Here is a 23,376-nt window from a genome sequence, read left to right as displayed (position 1 = left end):
TAACTTTTTCACACTATCTGTTGTTACCCAGATGAGGATGGGTTCCCTTCTGAGTCTGGTTCCTCTCAAGGTTTCTTCCTCTTAACATCTTAGGGAGTTTTTCCTTGCCATCGTCGCCACTCAGTGGCTTGCTCAGTTGGGATAAATTCTCACCTTTAATATCTGTATACCGTGTCAATATTTCTGTAAAGCTGCTTTGAGACAATGTCTATTGTAAAAAGCGCTATACAAATAAAATTGAATTGAATTGAATTGAATTGTGGCTTATCCCAAACAAATCTTCTGTCATCGGTATTCTTTAAAACAAGCACACTTCCAGAGAGCACACAGGCTTAACACTGAGCACACTTCATGCATTGCCCTTCGTTTTTGTTTCTGCCAGAGGGAGTTTTCTGTATAACGTGGGTGATACAGAGCACGTGGGGAAGGCAACTGTGTGTAGGGCCATTCGTGTACAGTATGGCTTGCACTCGAAGGGTTCTTCAACACTTTTGTGCAGGGCCCTGGCAATTTCAGGTTTCCAAATGTGATTGGATGCATTGATGGAGCTATTAAAGCGCCTTCAGTGAATGAAGGAGACTATGTTAATAGGAAATCATTCCATAGCATCAATGTGCAGCTAACAGTAGAATATTGGGTGCTGAATCAAGGTTTAACAAATTAAATGCCATAATATGTGTCTCATCCCACCTCACCAACATGGAATCAAAAATGACCAGGGTCTGTACCCAATACCAGAATATTCCGAGGCCCCCTACTCTTTATGAAAATGATCAAGAGGAACCCCCAGTTAACCAGTGGACTAAAGAGATTGCAGGGTGTTACAAGATGCTATCTGCCAAAATCACTTCTTATTAAAAGACTAATGCACAAAGTAAACAGTTAAGTGTGGTTCACTGTTTCTTTATTTCCTGTATTTTGAAAAAGACATTTATATTTATTACTTTACCATTCAGCAATAAATGACAGAATCATCACTAGGCAAATATGGCCATTTTTATGTTCAACTTTTTTCCTCCATTTGAAGTTGTAGAAGGTCCATCCATGTCACTTTTTCTAATTTGCATTGGAAAATGGACCTTATACAGCTCCTTTCCAGGAAGACTAAATTAAAATTCAATGTAACTGATATTATATATGTCTAATGCACAGAGACCAAATATATTTAATCAGCACAACTGCAAACAATTTTATACACTGCCAAGATTCTGTGTGGAGGTAGATGGACCCTCCCCTGTACAGGAATTGCCATAATCTTTAAGGGGACAATGACAAAGTTTTAATAATCACATGGTCTCTTCTTCTACATCCTACAGTGCAAATTACTAATGATGTTTGGTCTAGCAAACAGAAACAATATCTGAAGACAATAATCACTTTCAACTGTGGCAGGGTGTGCTGTTGCAGGAGGGTGGATTAATACAATGTGTCCATCAGCAACTGTAAGAATATGAAATCATGTACATTCTGAAAAAAAAAATACAACCAATATACAAAGACATAAGGAACATCTAGTAGGGGCACTAGAATTAAGATTACCGCCAGGGCCATGTGTGTGCGGAGTTTGCATGTTCTCCCAGTGCTGCGGGGGTTTCCTCCGGGTGCTCCGCTTTCCTCCCCCAGTCCAAAGACATGCATGGTAGGCTGATTGGCGTGTCTAAAGTGTCCATAGTGTATGAATGGGTGTGTGAGTATGTATGTGATTGTGCCCTGCGATGGACTGACACCCTGTCCAGGGTGTACCCCGCCTTGTGCCCGATGCTTCCTGGGATAGGCTCCAGGTTCCTCCGCGACCCTGAAAAGGAATAAGCGGTTGAAGATGGATGGATGGATGAATGGATGGAACTGCCCCCTTGAGGGACAGTGCCAGCTCCTCAGCCAGAGTAAGGGAAGGTGCTGGTGGTCCCCCACCCATTTTATGGGCCTCTGCTTTCTTCTTGTGGCTATATAGAACCTAGAGGAAGGTTATTATAGAATTTATGGGCAAATTAGTTAGGTTACAATTCAGGAAGTTTATGAAATATCTTTTTGTGTTTCATTTTGACTTGGCTCCAAGCTCTTCTGGGTCCAGAAAAATTACACCTGATAAAATAAAAAGCCTATTATATTATTAGTACTATGTACAATGTTAAGATGTTGATGCAAGGCTAAATGTAAATGCATATCTATTAAATGTTACGGCATGGGTATAATAGGATCAATGTTTAATTTAGCATCATAATGAAACGAAACTTTTCAGATATTTATGAACTTATGAATTCAAGCATTTACTCAATCTGGTACTTTTCCCCAAGCTAGCTCTCTCTCTCCTAATGCATGGTTTATATTTCTGATAAGCATGCATTAAAACCTATAACTCTGCTTCGCTGAAGTATGCAGCTCGCTTTTTTTCTGTGGTGGCTTTCCATGGTGACTCCTGAAATGGGTGATCCATTGATAATGTCTTTATTTACTTGCCGAGCAAGCGCATTACATCTGAGTTACCAATTGGAGATTGACTGAACTTACTCTAACCGGTGTTCTGGAACTGACATACTCTGAGTAAGCAAGGGTTGGGTTAATCAACTGAGAGCTCAGGGTTTATGTGACAGTAAGTTAACCCTGTTTTCTGCAATACCCCCCAGGAATACCCCTACAGAAATAGCCCCACTTTAATTAAGCTGCAGGTATGGGGGGTTCTTTGCAGCTCACTATAAATGTTCTGTGGCAACACAAGACATTTCAGTTTTTTATATTTCTTTTTTACCTCACATCCTCAATGAAGGACTAACGTTACATTTCAGTTGTATGTTTGGCAAATTGCTTAGCTAGGTCATGTGACCTATACAATTAAGAGAATTAAGCGCTTGGTCCAATCAAATGCAAGGTGGAGTAAAATTCTAAATGCTGTCATCTGTTAGGCAGTCCAATTAGTAACTCAACAGACTCAGAAGAACGTCAGGATGTTAAGAAACGCTTGAATACCTGCCTGCATAAATAGGAGGTGCTCTCCAACAAGTGGTGTATTTGCACTTGTCTGTTAATAGCAATGGGTTTCAATCAAGTGAGGTTTTGTTTGCTGTTGATATTTGTAGTTGGGTTGTCAGCAGCACAATGGCCAGGATTGATGGATGTTTCTGCTGGGCTTCGACCTAACAAGCCAGGTCATTCTCCAATGCAAGTGAGTGCTGGGTTGCCTTCTCAGTGGATGCAAAGTGGTCCCCAGAGTGGAAGCCCTGCTGTAGTCCCACTTGGGCTGCATCTTCAAAATCCTTCAGATGCTCAAGACCAGCAAGTAATGCAGAGGCCAATGAAGAAGATGACTTGGCGTTATCCAGCAGCACCACAAATCCCAACCCCACCAGCACCAGTGAACTTTGTGAGACCGTCTAATGCTGTTCCTGCCCAGAGTGTAACAGCAAGGTGCAATGAGACTGCAGTGTATGTAGAGGTGAGAAAAGACCTGTTTGGTACTAGTGCACCCCTCAATATTGCTGCTCTCACACTGGGAGGCTGTGCTGCCAAAGGGGTGGATGTTTCTTCTCAAGTCCTCGTCTATGAATCACCATTGCATGGCTGCAACAGCAAGTTGACTGTAAGTCTTCTATTGCTAAATACCTTAGTCTTGCTTTAAGCTCACTATCAGACCTCAATTTACAATTGCATCTCATTCAGGTTACTGCAAATGAACTGGTCTACATCTTCACCCTTGGTAGTGCTTCAGCACCTATAAGTAGTGCTCCCATTTTAAGAAGTCCTGGTGCTATGGTTTTCATTGAGTGTCACTATATGAGGTACTGCTCCATTCCAAGATCTGTTTGGGTTTACTTGGGAGGATGTGCTCATTTGTGATGGTCTTGTTTTGAATGCTTCCCAGATTCCACAATGTGAGTAGCAGTGCTCTCCTACCTGCTTGGATTCCATATGCTTCTGCTCAAGCTGCTGAGGAACGCCTCCTTTTCTTCCTGAGGCTCATGACTGGTTTGTATCATGGTTGAACTGTAGCTTGCTTGTTTGAGGATGAGTTACTAATGAGTCTTCTTGTAGATGACTGGATATTTGAAAGACCTTGGGACTACGTCTTCCAGCTGGGTGAGCTTATAAATATTGAGGCATCGGTGGTGCAGTTCAACCATGTGCCCCTGCGTGTTTTTGTGGACAGCTGTGTGGCCACTGCTGTCCCTGATGTAAATGCAGTCCCCAGATATTCCTTCATTGAAAGCCATGGGTGAGTGAAGTTTGAGCCTTTTGTAAGCTGTCCTGAATGTTCCTAACTGTAAATCCTTCCAGGTGCTTGATTGATGCCAAGATTGCGCATTCCAGTTCCCGCTTCGTGCCCCAAACTCAGGCGGCTAAACTGGGGTTTCAGCTGGAGGCATTCAAGTTTCAGCATGTGAACAGTAGCTGGGTAGGTGATGACTGTTTGGGCAGGGGTGATGGGCCTGTTTAGCTGCCAGAATGTAACTTGTTCTCCCTTTGTTGCCAGTTCTATATCGCATGCATCTTGAAGGCAACAGCAGCATCTGCCCCTGCTGATGCTGAGCACAAGGCTTGTTCCTTCTCAGGCAATAGGTATGTTGCTGTGGCAGTGTTGGTACAGTGCAGGTGTGCTGTGACTACTAATGCACTACTGTTTCTTTCTAGATGGACTGCTGCATATGGTGCTGACCAGGTATGCAGTTGTTGCAGCAGTAGCTGTGGTTTGAGGAAGGGTCGTGATCTGTCATCAGAGCAAGGTATTTGGGAGAATAATGTTCATGTAACTTGTCCTCTTGCTCTATGACCTGAATTCCCACTACACCCATGATTCTGTTGGCATTGTGGTTTTGTACCCTGTTCATGCACTCTACCTTTATTTGCAGGCTTGCAGCTGGAGAAAGAAGTGAGCCTTGGCCCGATCATGGTTCTAGAAAATGCTTGGTAGTCTCATGACCCTTTGTCTAAATAAAATTTTATAACTTGCATGTCTTGTGATGCTTTGTTACTTCTGACACACAATTGGGTATGGGCAGAGTGCAACCAGGGTCTCTGACAACTAATCGACTGCATAACTAAGAGGGCTAGCCAGAAGATAACTGACATTAAGGTGCCATCCAAATGATCCACTTTACCAGAACACTCCATGCCTGTGGTACCTACAGATTTGTGCTTTTACCCACAAAAAGCTATTGACAAAAGGTTTAAATAAACAAAGATGTTTTCTGCCTGGACTGGGACTGTTTGAGTCCTGCACACTCAATTGGAAGGTGAAGTTATACCTTATGGCTCTTGGTGGTTGTGGAGTGTTTCTAGCTTGGCATGGAAGTGGTGTCTAAAGCAGTTGTTGACTAGACTTGAAGGAATACTACATGGTACGCTGGAAGGGTTTTTCTATTTCTACACCCAACTTTCTTGAATTCTCTGTTCCTATTTGGTTAAATGGGTAGGTTTTTTTTTTTATTATTATTTATTTTTTTATTTTTTTGCAAGCTTCTAAGTGATACTTGTAGCCACATAATTAAAGGCATCTGCATTAGTGCTAGTTTTTGGTAATCTGGGCTCGCTGGGATTTGCCATTGTAGTTAGTTCCGTCCGCGCAACGGGGCACATCGGGCAACAAGCATTCGCCAGCGGGCTCGGTCGGAAGCGTCGATTTCCACATCTTCCCACTTGACATCGAGCGCTCGTAGATCTTCCATGAATGTTCGTCGCCAAGTATTCCACGGCCGCCCTACTCTTCTCTTCCCCCGTGGCGGCGTCCAGCGCAGCGCGATCTTTGCGTGGCGGTGGTCAGACATCCGTAGAATGTGTCCTGCAAAGCGCATTCTTCGCTCTACGACCATTTCTGCCAGGCTGCGGGAGTTTGTTCTTCTTAGAATTTCTTCGTTTGAAATACGATCACGGTATGATACACCGAGTATTCTTCTCAGGCATCGTTGTTGAAACACATTCAGCTTGTGGATGACTGCCCTCGAGCTCTTCCAAGTTTCAGATGCATAGATGGCGGTTGGGATGATGCTATTAAACGGCGAAGTTTGCTGTTGGTGTGGATAGTTCGCCTTGCCCAAATCGGTTGTAGCTGTTGGAAGACTGCAAATGCTCTGCCGATTCTGCGATTGACATCCACGTTAGTCCCACCATCCGCAGCCACAATGCTGCCAAGGTAGGTGAACTGTTTGACTTCTTCGATCAGCTGGTTGCTCACCGTGATCCGCACCGGCGTCATCCGGCCGACGGCCATGACGTTGGTCTTGTCAGTGCTGATCCGTAACCCAACTTTGGCTGCTTCGTGCTCCAGGCTAGTGGTCATCTCCTGTAAGACTTTCTCATTCTGCGCCAATAGCACAATATCGTCGGCGAATTCCAGGTCGGTCAGGCGTCCCTGGCCTGTCCACGGAATTCCAGACGCTGGCTGTGTTAGTGCTCGTCGCATGACGAAGTCCATCATCATGAGGAAAAAGAATGGTGAAAGAATGCAGCCCTGTCTGACTCCAGTCTCGATGGTGAAAAAGGCAGTATGACCTGTGTCCGTCCGGATGCAACAGCTAGAATCCTGATATAAGTTCTGGAAAATGGCGATAAACCGCTGTGGAATGCCATATAGCCATGCGATGTTCCAAAGCGATTTCTGGTGGACGCTGTCAAACGCCTTCTTAAAGTCTATAAAGTTGACCAAGAGCGGTTTCTGATATTCGGAGCTTTGTTCAATGATGTTTCGAAGAGCAAAGATTTGTTCAGTGCACGACCGACCGCTTCTAAACCCGGCCTGTTCGTCCCGTAGAGCCTGATCGACTGCTCGCAGTATCCGTTTGAGGAGGACGAGACAAAATACCTTGCCTGGAACAGACAGAAGGGTGATGCCTCTCCAATTGTTACAGTCTGCGAGATTACCTTTCTTAGGTAATTTGACGATGACACCCTGTCTCCAGTCATTTGGGACACGTTCCATGTGCCAGCAGTCATTGAGCAGCGTAGTGAGCACCCGTACAACTTCATCACCACCCGCTTTCAGCATTTCTGCCAAGATTTGGTCAAGACCAGGTGCTTTGTTGTTTTTCAGATGACGAATTGCTGCAGCGACCTCAGCATCCATGATGTCGCTCATGTCCACTTCCAGCTCACAGGGAGGAGGAAAGACTGTAAAGTGGTGCGTGGCTACGGGAGCCGGCTGGTTTAGGGTGTCTTTGAAATGTTCCACCCAGCGCGCGTCCTGCTCTTCTTTGCTAACTAGCATCCTGCCGGTTGTATCCCTTATCGGCCCAGTGGAACCGCTTCGGGCCCGAGTGAGATCTCTGACCACACGAAAAAGAGTCCTGCTGTCACCCTGGTCCGCAGCCAGTTGTGCTTCAGTGCCCTTCCGGTCCAGCCAGTCCTTCTTGTCTGCTCGGCAACTCCTCTTGACCCTGCGGTCGAGTTCTCGGTACGCCTGCGATGCTTCATTTCGCTCCTCTTCGGTCTTTGCTTGATCGCGCTGACGTTTCTTGACCCGTCTTTCATCGAGCAACGACCATGTCCGGTCCTGAATCCACCGTTCTCGCTGCGTTCCACGCCGTCGACCAATCGTTCTCTCTGCCGTCTCTATGGCAGCATCCTTGATCTGTGCCCATTGTTCTTCGATGCTGGCCGAGTTGTCAAGAATCTGGAATCGATTAGCGAGTTCAATGTGGAAGTGCTCGGCGTTCACGCGGTCCTTCAATTTCTCGGATTCAAATGACCGAACGGTGTTGCGTCCGGCCACTCTTTTCAATTTTAGTCGGATTGAAGTCACAAGCAAGTGGTGATCAGATCCGACGTCGGCGCCGCGAAAAACCCGTATGTCACGTAAAGCCGAGCGCCACCGTCGATGGATGCATACATAGTCGATTTCATTGTGAGTGGCCCCATCTGGTGACCGCCACGTCTTTTTGTGAATCCGTTTGTGAATGAAATATGTATTCCCGATGCAAAGGTTGTTAAGATTGCATAGGGATAGGAGACGCTCTCCATTATCGCTCGTTACTGCTGCCGATCCATGAGGTCCGATCACGTTTTCCCAGCCCTGCCGGTCGCTACTGAGTTGCGCATTCATGTCGCCAAGGAGGATCTTTATGTCATGGTTGGGGATAACCGCGATTGTGTCTTGCAGCTGGTCGTAGAAGGCGTCCTTCTCTTCATCATCTGCCTCATTTGTCGGTGCGTAGACTTGAATAACAGTAATTTTAGCATGGCGAGACTGAAATCGGGCGGTAATTATGCGATCACTGATCGGTTTCCATCCAACGAGTGCCTGTGCCGCGGTTTTGCTCAGGACCATCCCGACGCCGTGCACGTGATGTTCTTTGGCTCCCGAATACAGGACGATCTTCCCGTCGCTTATCATTTTTCCATTACCCGTCCACCTCATTTCGCTGACACCAAGAATGTCAAGCCGGTAATTGTCGAATTCGTGCAGAAGCTGCTCCAGTCTCCCACACTGGTATAACGTTCGCACGTTCCAGGTTCCAATTCGTGTGATCGTATTGGCGTCGAGTATCCCATTTTGCATCGGGCGCTGGACGACCTTTCGGCTTTGCTCCAGCACCGTCATCAAGGGAGAAACAGGGTCATCGCGCCGGTATTGTTTAGACCGCTGGTTTTTGCTTGTTGTTTCCATAGCAAGATAGATTTTACGGGATCAGGGTGCTAGCCTGATGCCCAACCCTCCTCCTTTTTCACCCGGGCTTGGGACCGGCGTCGGCGGAGATTTTTGCCATTGTGCATTTTGCCATTGTGCATGCTATTAATTGAAATAAGATGCTGGACTTGAACACACATGACTCTCCACCTTCCTCCTAGTGAACCACCTTGTAATTTTATTTTTCTTTCCCCCTAGGCTTGGCAGAGAAGTTTAACTGGCAGGTCAAAGTTGTTGGGTTAATAAGCCCCAAATGAGCAATATTTACTTTCATTTAGCAGATGCTTTTATCCAAAGTGACTTACAAATGAGGGGGAAAAAACAAGCAAAACAATGTGAATGTAATACAAATATCCATCACCGGAAGAGGGTCCACCAATTATCACAAATTTAGTTTTGGACAAACTACAGATTTTAATTCCAGTGACGTGTTTTGCTCCAAGAGCTGCATTGGAGCAAGAAATTTTGTCCAACTATATACCCAAGTATTTATAAGAGCTAATTCTTTCAATGGTTGTTCCAACTAAAATTGAAATGACTATATCCTTTACCTTTAGAAAATCATTTTTTTTAAAAAAATTTAAAATCGGTTTCAACTGTGCTAATGTATAACATGGAATGCATTCTGTAAGTTCAGTAGAGCTCTATTTAAAGATGATGGTGCAACATGATTGTGTTAGCATATGGAAGTATATTAGCAGAATCCAATTCAAAGCCTTTCATTGATTAAAATAGAAAACAAAAGGGGAGCTAAAATTCTCCTTGAGGAACTCCTATTTTTACTTCATGGAAAGGTGAGCTATAATTTTCTAAACATACACATTGCGTGCACTCAAAATAGTTTTCAAACCATTTTAGAGCAGCTTCATGAAGACCTATAGACCTAAGTTTCTGTAACAGTAGTTTATGATTGACAATCAAAAGCTTTCAAAAGGTCAACAAATAATGCTGCACAGAACTTTTTGCTATCTAAAAAGTTTGATGTCATTTGTGATTTGCATAGCTGCAGTTATGTTACTGTGACCTGCTCTAAAACCTGATTGGTGGTCATTATGTATATTATTGTCAGTTAGAAATTGTTTTATTTGATCATATATCAATGATTTGAATGTTTTAGCTAGAACTGGTAATCTGGAGAAAGGACGATAATTATTAGGATCTGAAGGGTCTCCACCTTTTAATAATGGAATGACTGTTGCCGATTTGCACATTCTTGTTATGGTTTTAAAAGTTAAGTTTAGATTAAAGATGGAAGCAATTGGCCCTGCCACAATACCAGCAGCCATTTAAAAAAAAAAAAAAAAAAAAAAAAAAGGCTCAATATTATCAACTTCTGCTGATTTTTTTATGTCTAGTTTCACTAGAGCATTGTAAACCTGGGAAGTTGAAATGGGAGAAAAAATTTAAACACTAGTTCAGGGCAATATTTAGCAGGGTCAACAGATTCCATAAAAAGGTGCCAGAATTAATAGACTCAGAACTTAAGCCAGCAGAAAAATAGTTATTAAAAGTATCAGCAATATCTACTCTACCCTTAATTACAGTTTGTTGACAATTAAATGATCTGGAACTTCAAGTGACAAACTTGAAGTTGACATAGATTTAACTAACTTTCAATTTGATTTCCAGTCATTAGAGAATGTACAAAGGTGATATATATAAATAAATATTTTGATCATACCCGACCAGGTATTTTTTTTAAATGACTTATCTGTGTAATTTTGGATCACTTGAGTTAGTAGTAATTTATAATCTGTTAGAGCTGCCACTCAACCATTGCTGGCCAAACTCTGTCAATGTAAATTTCCGTTCTACACTAGGCCAACCTAACTGGCTTTACAAAGCTTTTGAACCAATCAGATGCCGGGAAGTATAAAATACTAATTGGTGTCATCTGTGTGGCAGCACGAATGCTAAAACAACAGGTTTAAAACAGGATGTCAAGATAATTAAAAGGTGTGCCTGAAATACAGTATAAAATGGAATAGCCAGCTTATACATGTATACTTAGAATTCTCAGAATCAATAGCAATGCAATTAAAACAAGTTGGTGGTTTTGTACTGTTGTTTTTTGCCCTTGGATTGGCTGAAGTACAATGGCCAAGACTGTGGAAATTTCAAGCTACTTCAGAAGCACCACCAGTGCAGTTTGAAAGGCACTTTGATTCTCTTCCTTCTTTGAGTGTAACCGTAGAGTGCAATGAGACTGCGGTGCATGTGGCAGTGAAGAAAAATCTGTTTGGTAATTGGAAACCCATCAATATTTCTGCTCTCACCCTGGGAGGCTGTGCTGCTAAAGGGGAAAATGTTGCTTCTCAAGTCCATATCTATGAATCTGAACTGGATGGCTGCAACAGCAAGTTGGCTGTAAGTCTTTATTTCTAGAAATCCTTGGTTCTGTTTAAATCTTGTGATTGCTTGCATTACTTCTTTCTCAGGTGAATGAGGATGAACTGGTCTATGTCTTTGCCCTTGGTATTGCTTCAGAGTCTTTAAGTAGTACTCCCATTTCAATTGAGTGTCACTATCCAAAGTATTGTTCAACATGTTAAACCTGTTAGGATTTACATGGACAACTCTACTAAATATGGTCTCTTTCAAATGCTTTCCAGATTCCATGATGCTCCCAGCAGTACTCGGATGCCTAATTGGATATCCCATGATCCTGCCCAAGCTGCTGAGGAACCTTTATGTTTTCTCTTTGAGACTCATGATGGGCTTGTATCATGGTTAAACTGTAGCTTGCTTGTTTGTTTGAGGATGAGTTACTAATGAAGTTTCTTCCTGTAGATGACTGGATATCTGAAAGGCCATCAAACCAGTACTACCTGGGTGAGCTTATAAATATTGAGGCATTGGTACTGCCGTTCAATAATGTGCCCCTGCGTGTCCTTGTAGACAGTGCATAAATGCAGTCCCCAGATATTCCTTCATCGAGAACTATGGGTGAGTGAGGTTCTTTTGTGCATTTGTAAGCCAACCAGCAAAACCCTAACTGCGAATCCTTCTAGGTGTCTAGTTGATTCCAAGATCGTAGCGTCCAGTTCCACTTCATGCCCCAATCTGGTGCAGCTAAGCAGGGGTTTCAGATGGAGGCATTCAGGTTTCAGAAAGGCAATGGTAGCTTGGTAAGTAATGACTGTTTTCAGTGTAACTGGAACCTTTAACTCTCATGGTAACTTGGACTCTCTTTCCAGGTCTACATTACGTGCATCTTGAAGGCAACAGCAGCATCTGCCCCTCCTGATGCTGAGCACAAGGCTTGCTCATTTTCTAGCAATAGGTATGTTCCGATGACCCTAAAATGGTACAGTGCAGATGAGCTGTGACTACTAAAGCATTATGATCTCTTCCTAGATGGACTGCTGCATATGGTGCTGACCAGGTGTGCAGCTGTTGCAACAGCCACTGCAGCTTGAGGAAGGGACAAGATCAATCAGGCAAGGGTACAGTGAAAACGTTCATCTGGAAATCCTTATGCAGTCTTTGAGGAAACTTGTAATTCACCATCTACAACTGGTAAAAGCCACTGAAAAATACCCTTCCATCTTCTCAACTACTTCTCAAGGAAGTTCCTTCCCTGTTTAGAGTGACCTCAAATCAACATGGCCACTCACAGTGAACAGTGGGAAGTACTGCTTCTATACTTTCAAATTGGTTTACAGCAGTATTGGCTTAAGATCAATTAATAAAGACAGAGTACTTGGTTAAAATCTATAAAACTAACCCACCAATCAGTCTTGAAAAGGTAATCCTCAATGTTGTAGCAAAGGTTAGCTAGCTAGCTTGTTCCCAATGTTGCTTGTTTTCCCCTGACTACCTGCTTGTAGAGACTACTTGATTTGGCCTGCTGCTGTTGCTGTTCTGCAAGGTCAGTCCAAATGTTGCAAGAATGTTTGAAGTTCACTGAAGTAGAAAGGTACCAGCAGACACTCAGGCCTGTAACTGAAGGTCCAGTAAAAGTGGCCTTTTAGGAGCTACATGTGTTTTGTGTTGGGCTCCATGGTGAATTTGTCTAGTAATTCCCATGAGGTGGGAAATGATGCTATTGCAACTTGCAAGGCACCATGAATCCAGCATTAATGAACCCTAGGGATCCAGTGGCTTGTGTAATGCTCACCTTGTTTCAGCACATGACTTGGTTCATGAAGTCTTTGACTGGATGAATTATGTATTCTGTGGAGTCTGGACTTTGGAACCATGTGTTTTTGTACCTTCAAATTCCAGGACATTTCATGGTTTTCTTTAAAGCCTTTTCTTTTCGTATGCTACTGAACTTTTGTCTGCTTTTGTCTTCTAGGTTACCAGCTGGCAACATGCGTAACCCTTGGTCCGATTGGGGTTGAGGAAAATGTTTGACTTGGTTTTTGAAATAAAATGTTTTTATTACAAGATTTGTGTGTGCCGTTGTGACTTAAATCGAGAGAGAACTAGCCCTAGCCTTTAATCAGTGTGTAAACGTGCAGCTTTATTTACAATAACAGTTTTTTGCATAGCTTTGTGACAATGTTCATTAAGTGCTACATGAATTTAATAAATTTACAGACCTTCTTATTAAGGTTGTGTGTGTGTGTGTGTGTGTGTGTGTGTGTGTGTGTGTGTGTATAGATGTATGTATATAAGATTGTAGAGTTATGTTAACATGAACCAGTCTTGTGGCTTATCACAAACAAATCTTCTGTCCTCTGTGTTCTTTAAAACAAACACACTTCCAGAGAGCACAGTCAAAACTGCAAACAATTTTTTACACTGCCAAGATTCTGTGTGGAGGTACAACCCCAATTCCCCAATTCAAACGTTGGGACGCTGAGTAAAATGTAAATAAAAACAGAATGCAATGATTTGCAAATCTCATAAACCCATATGTGGGGCGCACGGTGGCTTAGTGGTTAGCAAGTTCGCCTCACGCCGCCAGGGTCGGGTGTTCGATTCCCGCGGCTCTGTGTGTGCGGAGTTTGCATGTTCTGCACGTGCTGCGGGAGTTTCCTCCGGGTACTCTGGTTTCCTCCCCCAGTCCAAAGACATGCATGGTAGGCTGATTGGCGTGTCTAAAGTGTCCGTAGTGTATGAATGGGTGTGTGAATGATTGTGCGCCCTGCGATGGGCTGGCACCCTGTCCAGGGTGTACCACGCCTTGTGCCTGATGCTCCCTGGGATAGGCTCCAGGTCCCCCGCAACCCTGAAGAAGGAGTAAGCGGTAGAAGATGGATGGATGGATAAACCCATATGTAATACACAATAGAACATAGAAAACATATCAAATGTTTCAACTGAGTAAATGTACCATTTTAAGAAAAAAATAAGGTAATTTTGAATTTGATCTCAAATAACACATCTCAAAAAATATGGGCCTGGGAAACAACAGGCTGGAAAAATATGGGTTATTCAAAAGGAAACAGTTGGAGGTTAATTGGCAACAGGTCACTAACATGATTGGGTATAAAAAGAGTATCTTGGAGATACAGAGGCTTTCAGAATTAAAGACGGGCAGAGATTCACCAATTTGCGAAAAACTGCGTCTACGATTTGTGGAACAATTTCCAGAATAATGTTCCTCAACGTTAAATTGCGAGGACTATGAATTTCATCTACAGGACATAATATCATCAAAAGATTAGACTAGACTAGATTAGACTAGATTGTAATGCCTGTAATGCCTTACTGTCTGGATGTTCCAGTAGGAGCATAAACAATCTCCAGTTAGTCCAGAATGCAGTTGCTAGAGTCCTAACTAGAACCAGAAGATACGACCACATCACCCCGATCTGCATTGGCTCCCAGTGAAATCTCGCATTGATTATAAAATACTATTATTAACCTATAAAGCACTAAATGGTCTCGCGCCACAGTATCTAAGCGACTTTTTGGTTTTCTATGATCCGCCACGGCTACTTAGATCAAAAGATGCAAGCTATTTGACGGTACCTCAAATAGCAAAGTCTATAGCAGGGGGAAGAGCTTTCTCTTATAGAGCCCCACAGTTATGGAACAGTCTTCCAATTAGTGTTCGAGACTCAGACACAGTCTCAGTGTTTAAGTCTAGGCTTAAAACATATTTGTTTACTCAAGCCTACCATGACTAAACTTTCTGTTACGCTAAGCACAGTCCTAATAAACTTTTCTCTCCCTCTCTCCTTCTGTCGAGCCACTTACAATTTTATGGAGATAGTAGAGATTCTGATCCTCTCTGTTCTCCAGACCTGCCTGATCCGTTTCGGATGTCCTACTTGGATGGAGCTCTCATCTACTCCAATTCCAGATTGCTGGGACTACGGCTGCTTCTAAGGCCAAACAGACCATATAAATCCATAATTAACTTTTTCACACTATCTGTTGTTACCCAGATGAGGATGGGTTCCCTTCTGAGTCTGGTTCCTCTCAAGGTTTCTTCCTCTTAACATCTTAGGGAGTTTTTCCTTGCCATCGTCGCCACTCAGTGGCTTGCTCAGTTGGGATAAATTCTCACCTTTAATATCTGTATACCGTGTCAATATTTCTGTAAAGCTGCTTTGAGACAATGTCTATTGTAAAAAGCGCTATACAAATAAAATTGAATTGAATTGAATTGAATTGTGGCTTATCCCAAACAAATCTTCTGTCATCGGTATTCTTTAAAACAAGCACACTTCCAGAGAGCACACAGGCTTAACACTGAGCACACTTCATGCATTGCCCTTCGTTTTTGTTTCTGCCAGAGGGAGTTTTCTGTATAACGTGGGTGATACAGAGCACGTGGGGAAGGCAACTGTGTGTAGGGCCATTCGTGTACAGTATGGCTTGCACTCGAAGGGTTCTTCAACACTTTTGTGCAGGGCCCTGGCAATTTCAGGTTTCCAAATGTGATTGGATGCATTGATGGAGCTATTAAAGCGCCTTCAGTGAATGAAGGAGACTATGTTAATAGGAAATCATTCCATAGCATCAATGTGCAGCTAACAGTAGAATATTGGGTGCTGAATCAAGGTTTAACAAATTAAATGCCATAATATGTGTCTCATCCCACCTCACCAACATGGAATCAAAAATGACCAGGGTCTGTACCCAATACCAGAATATTCCGAGGCCCCCTACTCTTTATGAAAATGATCAAGAGGAACCCCCAGTTAACCAGTGGACTAAAGAGATTGCAGGGTGTTACAAGATGCTATCTGCCAAAATCACTTCTTATTAAAAGACTAATGCACAAAGTAAACAGTTAAGTGTGGTTCATTGTTTCTTTATTTCCTGTATTTTGAAAAAGACATTTATATTTATTACTTTACCATTCAGCAATAAATGACAGAATCATCACTAGGCAAATATGGCCATTTTTATGTTCAACTTTTTTCCTCCATTTGAAGTTGTAGAAGGTCCATCCATGTCACTTTTTCTAATTTGCATTGGAAAATGGACCTTATACAGCTCCTTTCCAGGAAGACTAAATTAAAATTCAATGTAACTGATATTATATATGTCTAATGCACAGAGACCAAATATATTTAATCAGCACAACTGCAAACAATTTTATACACTGCCAAGATTCTGTGTGGAGGTAGATGGACCCTCCCCTGTACAGGAATTGCCATAATCTTTAAGGGGACAATGACAAAGTTTTAATAATCACATGGTCTCTTCTTCTACATCCTACAGTGCAAATTACTAATGATGTTTGGTCTAGCAAACAGAAACAATATCTGAAGACAATAATCACTTTCAACTGTGGCAGGGTGTGCTGTTGCAGGAGGGTGGATTAATACAATGTGTCCATCAGCAACTGTAAGAATATGAAATCATGTACATTCTGAAAAAAAAAAATACAACCAATATACAAAGACATAAGGAACATCTAGTAGGGGCACTAGAATTAAGATTACCGCCAGGGCCATGTGTGTGCGGAGTTTGCATGTTCTCCCAGTGCTGCGGGGGTTTCCTCCGGGTGCTCCGCTTTCCTCCCCCAGTCCAAAGACATGCATGGTAGGCTGATTGGCGTGTCTAAAGTGTCCATAGTGTATGAATGGGTGTGTGAGTATGTATGTGATTGTGCCCTGCGATGGACTGACACCCTGTCCAGGGTGTACCCCGCCTTGTGCCCGATGCTTCCTGGGATAGGCTCCAGGTTCCTCCGCGACCCTGAAAAGGAATAAGCGGTTGAAGATGGATGGATGGATGAATGGATGGAACTGCCCCCTTGAGGGACAGTGCCAGCTCCTCAGCCAGAGTAAGGGAAGGTGCTGGTGGTCCCCCACCCATTTTATGGGCCTCTGCTTTCTTCTTGTGGCTATATAGAACCTAGAGGAAGGTTATTATAGAATTTATGGGCAAATTAGTTAGGTTACAATTCAGGAAGTTTATGAAATATCTTTTTGTGTTTCATTTTGACTTGGCTCCAAGCTCTTCTGGGTCCAGAAAAATTACACCTGATAAAATAAAAAGCCTATTATATTATTAGTACTATGTACAATGTTAAGATGTTGATGCAAGGCTAAATGTAAATGCATATCTATTAAATGTTACGGCATGGGTATAATAGGATCAATGTTTAATTTAGCATCATAATGAAACGAAACTTTTCAGATATTTATGAACTTATGAATTCAAGCATTTACTCAATCTGGTACTTTTCCCCAAGCTAGCTCTCTCTCCTAATGCATGGTTTATATTTCTGATAAGCATGCATTAAAACCTATAACTCTGCTTCGCTGAAGTATGCAGCTCGCTTTTTTTCTGTGGTGGCTTTCCATGGTGACTCCTGAAATGGGTGATCCATTGATAATGTCTTTATTTACTTGCCGAGCAAGCGCATTACATCTGAGTTACCAATTGGAGATTGACTGAACTTACTCTAACCGGTGTTCTGGAACTGACATACTCTGAGTAAGCAAGGGTTGGGTTAATCAACTGAGAGCTCAGGGTTTATGTGACAGTAAGTTAACCCTGTTTTCTGCAATACCCCCCAGGAATACCCCTACAGAAATAGCCCCACTTTAATTAAGCTGCAGGTATGGGGGGTTCTTTGCAGCTCACTATAAATGTTCTGTGGCAACACAAGACATTTCAGTTTTTTATATTTCTTTTTTACCTCACATCCTCAATGAAGGACTAACGTTACATTTCAGTTGTATGTTTGGCAAATTGCTTAGCTAGGTCATGTGACCTATACAATTAAGAGAATTAAGCGCTTGGTCCAATCAAATGCAAGGTGGAGTAAAATTCTAAATGCTGTCATCTGTTAGGCAGTCCAATTAGTAACTCAACAGACTCAGAAGAACGTCAGGATGTTAAGAAACGCTTGAATACCTGCCTGCATAAATAGGAGGTGCTCTCCAACAAGTGGTGTATTTGCACTTGTCTGTTAATAGCAATGGGTTTCAATCAAGTGAGGTTTTGTTTGCTGTTGATATTTGTAGTTGGGTTGTCAGCAGCACAATGGCCAGGATTGATGGATGTTTCTGCTGGGCTTCGACCTAACAAGCCAGGTCATTCTCCAATGCAAGTGAGTGCTGGGTTGCCTTCTCAGTGGATGCAAAGTGGTCCCCAGAGTGGAAGCCCTGCTGTAGTCCCACTTGGGCTGCATCTTCAAAATCCTTCAGATGCTCAAGACCAGCAAGTAATGCAGAGGCCAATGAAGAAGATGACTTGGCGTTATCCAGCAGCACCACAAATCCCAACCCCACCAGCACCAGTGAACTTTGTGAGACCGTCTAATGCTGTTCCTGCCCAGAGTGTAACAGCAAGGTGCAATGAGACTGCAGTGTATGTAGAGGTGAGAAAAGACCTGTTTGGTACTAGTGCACCCCTCAATATTGCTGCTCTCACACTGGGAGGCTGTGCTGCCAAAGGGGTGGATGTTTCTTCTCAAGTCCTCGTCTATGAATCACCATTGCATGGCTGCAACAGCAAGTTGACTGTAAGTCTTCTATTGCTAAATACCTTAGTCTTGCTTTAAGCTCACTATCAGACCTCAATTTACAATTGCATCTCATTCAGGTTACTGCAAATGAACTGGTCTACATCTTCACCCTTGGTAGTGCTTCAGCACCTATAAGTAGTGCTCCCATTTTAAGAAGTCCTGGTGCTATGGTTTTCATTGAGTGTCACTATATGAGGTACTGCTCCATTCCAAGATCTGTTTGGGTTTACTTGGGAGGATGTGCTCATTTGTGATGGTCTTGTTTTGAATGCTTCCCAGATTCCACAATGTGAGTAGCAGTGCTCTCCTACCTGCTTGGATTCCATATGCTTCTGCTCAAGCTGCTGAGGAACGCCTCCTTTTCTTCCTGAGGCTCATGACTGGTTTGTATCATGGTTGAACTGTAGCTTGCTTGTTTGAGGATGAGTTACTAATGAGTCTTCTTGTAGATGACTGGATATTTGAAAGACCTTGGGACTACGTCTTCCAGCTGGGTGAGCTTATAAATATTGAGGCATCGGTGGTGCAGTTCAACCATGTGCCCCTGCGTGTTTTTGTGGACAGCTGTGTGGCCACTGCTGTCCCTGATGTAAATGCAGTCCCCAGATATTCCTTCATTGAAAGCCATGGGTGAGTGAAGTTTGAGCCTTTTGTAAGCTGTCCTGAATGTTCCTAACTGTAAATCCTTCCAGGTGCTTGATTGATGCCAAGATTGCGCATTCCAGTTCCCGCTTCGTGCCCCAAACTCAGGCGGCTAAACTGGGGTTTCAGCTGGAGGCATTCAAGTTTCAGCATGTGAACAGTAGCTGGGTAGGTGATGACTGTTTGGGCAGGGGTGATGGGCCTGTTTAGCTGCCAGAATGTAACTTGTTCTCCCTTTGTTGCCAGTTCTATATCGCATGCATCTTGAAGGCAACAGCAGCATCTGCCCCTGCTGATGCTGAGCACAAGGCTTGTTCCTTCTCAGGCAATAGGTATGTTGCTGTGGCAGTGTTGGTACAGTGCAGGTGTGCTGTGACTACTAATGCACTACTGTTTCTTCCTAGATGGACCGCTGCATATGGTGCTGACCAGGTATGCAGTTGTTGCAGCAGCAGCTGTGGCTCGAGGAAGGGACGTGATCTCCCATCAGAGCAAGGTATTTGGGAGAACCATGTTCATGTAATTTGTCTTTGCATGCTACAAGCTGAATTGCCACTACACACCCATGATTCTGTTTGCATTGTGGCTTTGTAACCTGTTCATGCATTTTACCTTTATTTGCAGGCTTTCAGCTGGAGAAAGAAGTGAGCCTTGGCCCGATCATGGTTCTAGAAAATGTCTGGTAGTCTAACGACTTTGTCTAAATAAAATTTTATAACTTGCACATCTTGTGATGCCTTGTTACTTCTGACACACAATTGGGTATGGTCAGAGTGCAACCAGGGGCTCTGGAACAACTAAGTGACTGCATAATTAAGAGGGTTAGCCAGAAGATAACTGACATTAAGGTGCCATCCAAATGATCCACTTTACAGGCAGGGTGTGCTCTGGTAGTCCCTACATGTGTTTTTACCCCAGAAAAGCTATTGACAAAAGGCTTAAATAAACCAAGATGTTTTCTGCCTGGACTGGGCCTGTTGGAGCCCTGTATATTTAATTGGAAGGTGAAGTTACACCTTATGGCTCTTGGTGTTCTGGAATGTTTCTTGCTTGGCACAGAAGTGGTGGTTAACACAGTTGTCCCCAGTTGACTAGATTTGAAGTAATACATGGTATGCTGGAAGGTTTTTCTACTTCTCTGCACCTGTCAAAGGCTAAACTGGTAGGGGCTCCCATCAGTCTAAAAGAATCCTGGTATTTCTTGCAAGCTTCTAAATTATTCTTGTATCCACATAATTAAATGCATCTGCGCTTTTTTTTTTTTTTTTGGGTAACCTGGCCTAGGTGGGATTTGCCATTGTGCATGTTTTATGATGCCTGACTTGAAAGATGCTCCACCGGCGGGGGGGGGGGAACTGGAACAGTGATGCTGTCTCCAGAAGTCTACTGCCTGCTTGGGTTCCATATGCTTCTGCTCAAGCTGCTGAGGAACATCTCCTTTTCTCCTTGAGGCTCATGACTGGTTTGTATCATGGTTGAACTGTAGCTTGCTTGTTTGAGGATGAGTTACTAATGAAGCTTCTTGTAGATGACTGGATATTTGAAAGACCTTCGGACTACGTCTTCCAGCTGGGTGAGCTTATAAATATTGAGGCATCTGTGGTGCAGTTAAACCATGTGCTCCTGTGTGTCTTTGTAGACATCTGTGTGGCCACTGTTGTCCCTGACATAAATGGAGTCCCCAAATATGCCTTCATTGAGAATTATGGGTGAGGGAGGTTCTTTGTGCATTTGTAAGCCAACCAGCAAAACCCTAACTGCGTCCTTCTAGGTGCCTGGTTGATTCCAAGATTATAGCGTCCATTTCCCGCTTCATGCCCCAAACTGGCACAGCTAAGCAGGGGTTTCAGATGGAGGCATTCAGGTTTCAGCAAGGGAATGGTAGCTTGGTAAGTAATGATTGTTTACAGTGTAACTGGGACCTTTAACTGTCAATGTGACTTGGACAACTCTTGCCAAGTCTACATTATGTGCGTCTTGATGGCAACAGCAGCGTCTTCCCCTCCTGATGCTGAGCAAAAAGCTTGCTCATTCTCTGGCAATAGGTATGTTCTGATGACCCTAAAATGGTACAGTGCAGATGATCTGTAATTACTAAAGCATTATGATATCTTCCTAGATGGTCTGTTGCATATGGTGCTGACCAGGTGTGCAGCTGTTGCAACAGCCACTGCAGCTTGAGGAAGGGACGAGCTCAATCAGGCAAAGGTACAGTGAAAACGTTCATCTGGAAATCCTTATACAGTCTTTGAGGCAAAGTTGCAACTTGTAATTCCCCATCTACAACTAGTAAAAGCCATTGAGAAATGCCCCTCCATCTTCTCAGCTGCTTCTCAATAAAGTTCTTTCCCTGTTTAGTCACCTCAAATCAACATGGCTCACAGTGAACAGTTTAAAGTACTGCTTCTATACTTTCAAATTGGTTTACAGCAGTATTGGCTTAAGATCAATTAATACTTGGTTAAAATCTATAAAACTAACCCTGCTAACTGCAATCTTGAAAGGGTAATCCTCAACGTTGTTGTAGCTAATGTTAGTTAGCTAGCTAGCTTGTTCCCAATGTTGCTTGTTTTTCCCTGACTACCTGCTTGTAAAGACTACTTGCTAGGGCCTGTTGCTGTTCTGCAAGGTCAGTCCAAATGTTGCAAATGTTCATCCATTTTCTGTACCCTTTATCCAACACTGGGTTGCAGGGGAGCCCTGGGCCTACCCCAGGGGTCTCAGGACCAACGCTTCGCAGGGCACAATCACACACGCATTCACACACTAAGGACAATTTGGACATGCCAATCAGCCTACAAGGCATGTCTTTAGACTGGGGGAGGAAACCCCTCAAATGCAGAAAGAACGTGCAAACTCCACACCCACAGAGCAGCGGCGGGAATCGAAAAGAATGTTTGAAGTTCACTGAAGTAGAAAGGCACCAGCAGACACTCAGGCCTGTAAATGAACATCCAGTTAAAGTGGCCTTTTAGGAGCTACATGCTTTTGTGTTGGGCTCCATGGTGTATTTGTCCACCATGAGGTGGGAAGTGTTATTGCAACTTGCAAGGCACCATGAATCCAGCATTAATGAACCCTAGGGATCCAGTGCCTTGTGTAATGCTCAGCTTGTTTCAGCACATGACTTGGTTCATGAAGGCTTTGACTGGATGAATTATGTATTCTGTGGAGTCTGGACTTTGGCCCCATCTGTTTTTACCTTCAAATTCCAGAAGACTTCATGGTTTTCTTTAGTCTTTTCTTTTTGTATGCTACTGAACTTTTGTCTGCTTTTGTCTTCTGGTGTATCAGCTGGCACCACAAGTAACCCTTGGTCTGATCATGGTTGAGATGTTTGACTTGTTTTGAAATAAAACCTTTTACTACAAGATTTGTATTTGCAGTTGTGACTTAAATCAAGAGAGAGCTAGCCCTAGCCTCTAATCAGTGTGTAAACTTGCAGCTTTATGTAAAATAACAAATTTTTGTGTAGCTTTGTGACAATGTTCATGAAATTTTTGTTCAAGCCCTTGAATTAAAGCTGAAAGTCTGCAGTTTAATTGTATCTCAGTAGTTTCATTTCAAATACATTGTGGTGGTGTACAAAGCCAAAATGATGCAAATAGTGTCACTGTCCAAATATATGCAGACATAACGGTTTGATTGCAAAGTCACGTCCAAGGATCTATTATCTTAGTGACGCAAAGAGAGCGGGTCTGCCCTGTGTAGCAAGTGGCTCGTTTGTAATGACTACGCCACACCAAGGAAACGGGGAAACAATCCAAACAATGGCACACAACTACAATCCACTTAGAAAAGGCAAGAGGTATGGGTTTCCATACAAAAATAAATTGTATTTAAAGCTAAAAAGACTTGACAATTATTTTTTTAAAAACAGCAACCAACACAGTGAGGCATTGGTCAAATAAAACAGACACAAAAAGAAATTAATAATAATCATAGGAGGACTGAGGCTTCCTGTATGAAGGGCAGGCTAGTACGACAGCACCAGCTCTACAAAAGGGAAAAGAATTCCACCAATCAGAATCATACCCACAAAATTCACTGCAAATAAACACAGCAATAATCACGACCCTTAATGAAGGGTCGACCCTTAGTGAAGAAAAAAGAAAAAAAAAAACTTATTACAAAAACAGAGATAACCCTGAGTTCAAACTGATTACAGGTAGCAAGTTTATCAAGACTGACCAAAACCATTACTACTACATAGCAGTATCAGCACAATTGATAA

General features: G+C 43.0%; 3 protein-coding genes across 3 annotated transcripts; all 3 read left to right on the top strand.

The window, feature by feature from the left end:
• Nucleotides 1-3,106: 3,106 nt before the first annotated feature.
• LOC128617725 (zona pellucida sperm-binding protein 3-like) lies at nt 3,107-12,206 on the top strand. Its single transcript, XM_053640907.1, has 4 exons — nt 3,107-3,610; nt 3,981-4,207; nt 4,270-4,387; nt 11,809-12,206. The coding sequence occupies exons 1-4, from the start codon at nt 3,107-3,109 to the stop codon at nt 11,938-11,940; spliced, it is 981 nt and encodes a 326-aa protein (XP_053496882.1). The 3' UTR covers nt 11,941-12,206.
• A 6,025-nt stretch (nt 12,207-18,231) lies between these two features.
• Nucleotides 18,232-19,778, top strand: LOC128602845 (zona pellucida sperm-binding protein 3-like). Its single transcript, XM_053616924.1, has 3 exons — nt 18,232-19,130; nt 19,193-19,474; nt 19,547-19,778. The coding sequence occupies exons 1-2, from the start codon at nt 18,934-18,936 to the stop codon at nt 19,350-19,352; spliced, it is 357 nt and encodes a 118-aa protein (XP_053472899.1). The 5' UTR covers nt 18,232-18,933; the 3' UTR covers nt 19,353-19,474; nt 19,547-19,778.
• A 197-nt stretch (nt 19,779-19,975) lies between these two features.
• LOC128617715 (zona pellucida sperm-binding protein 3-like) lies at nt 19,976-22,452 on the top strand. The gene is made up of 5 exons (XM_053640896.1): nt 19,976-20,604; nt 20,671-20,851; nt 20,914-21,035; nt 21,103-21,187; nt 22,437-22,452. Exons 1-5 carry the CDS (start codon nt 20,472-20,474, stop codon nt 22,450-22,452), a joined length of 537 nt encoding a protein of 178 aa, XP_053496871.1. The 5' UTR covers nt 19,976-20,471.
• Nucleotides 22,453-23,376: the final 924 nt, after the last annotated feature.

Source organism: Ictalurus furcatus, chromosome 2 (assembly GCF_023375685.1).
Source record: "Ictalurus furcatus strain D&B chromosome 2, Billie_1.0, whole genome shotgun sequence".
NCBI lineage: Eukaryota > Metazoa > Chordata > Actinopteri > Siluriformes > Ictaluridae > Ictalurus > Ictalurus furcatus.
This window is presented reverse-complemented; position numbering and strand designations above follow the sequence as displayed.

Excerpts from the sequence above, each read along its gene's own strand:
- LOC128617725 (XM_053640907.1), top strand. The coding sequence starts at position 3,107 with ATGGATGTTTCTGCTGGGCTTCGACCTAACAAGCCAGGTCATTCTCCA. Across the intron at positions 3,611-3,980 it reads TAAATACCTTAGTCTTGCTT|GTAGCTTGCTTGTTTGAGGA; the intron begins TAAGCTCACTAT and ends CATGGTTGAACT. Across the intron at positions 4,208-4,269 it reads TCCTTCATTGAAAGCCATGG|GTGCTTGATTGATGCCAAGA; the intron begins GTGAGTGAAGTT and ends AAATCCTTCCAG.
- LOC128602845 (XM_053616924.1), top strand. The coding sequence starts at position 18,934 with ATGAGTCTTCTTGTAGATGACTGGATATTTGAAAGACCTTGGGACTAC. Across the intron at positions 19,131-19,192 it reads TCCTTCATTGAAAGCCATGG|GTGCTTGATTGATGCCAAGA; the intron begins GTGAGTGAAGTT and ends AAATCCTTCCAG.
- LOC128617715 (XM_053640896.1), top strand. The coding sequence starts at position 20,472 with ATGCTCCACCGGCGGGGGGGGGGGAACTGGAACAGTGATGCTGTCTCC. Across the intron at positions 20,605-20,670 it reads CTCCTTGAGGCTCATGACTG|ATGACTGGATATTTGAAAGA; the intron begins GTTTGTATCATG and ends AGCTTCTTGTAG. Across the intron at positions 21,036-21,102 it reads AGGGAATGGTAGCTTGGTAA|TCTACATTATGTGCGTCTTG; the intron begins GTAATGATTGTT and ends ACTCTTGCCAAG.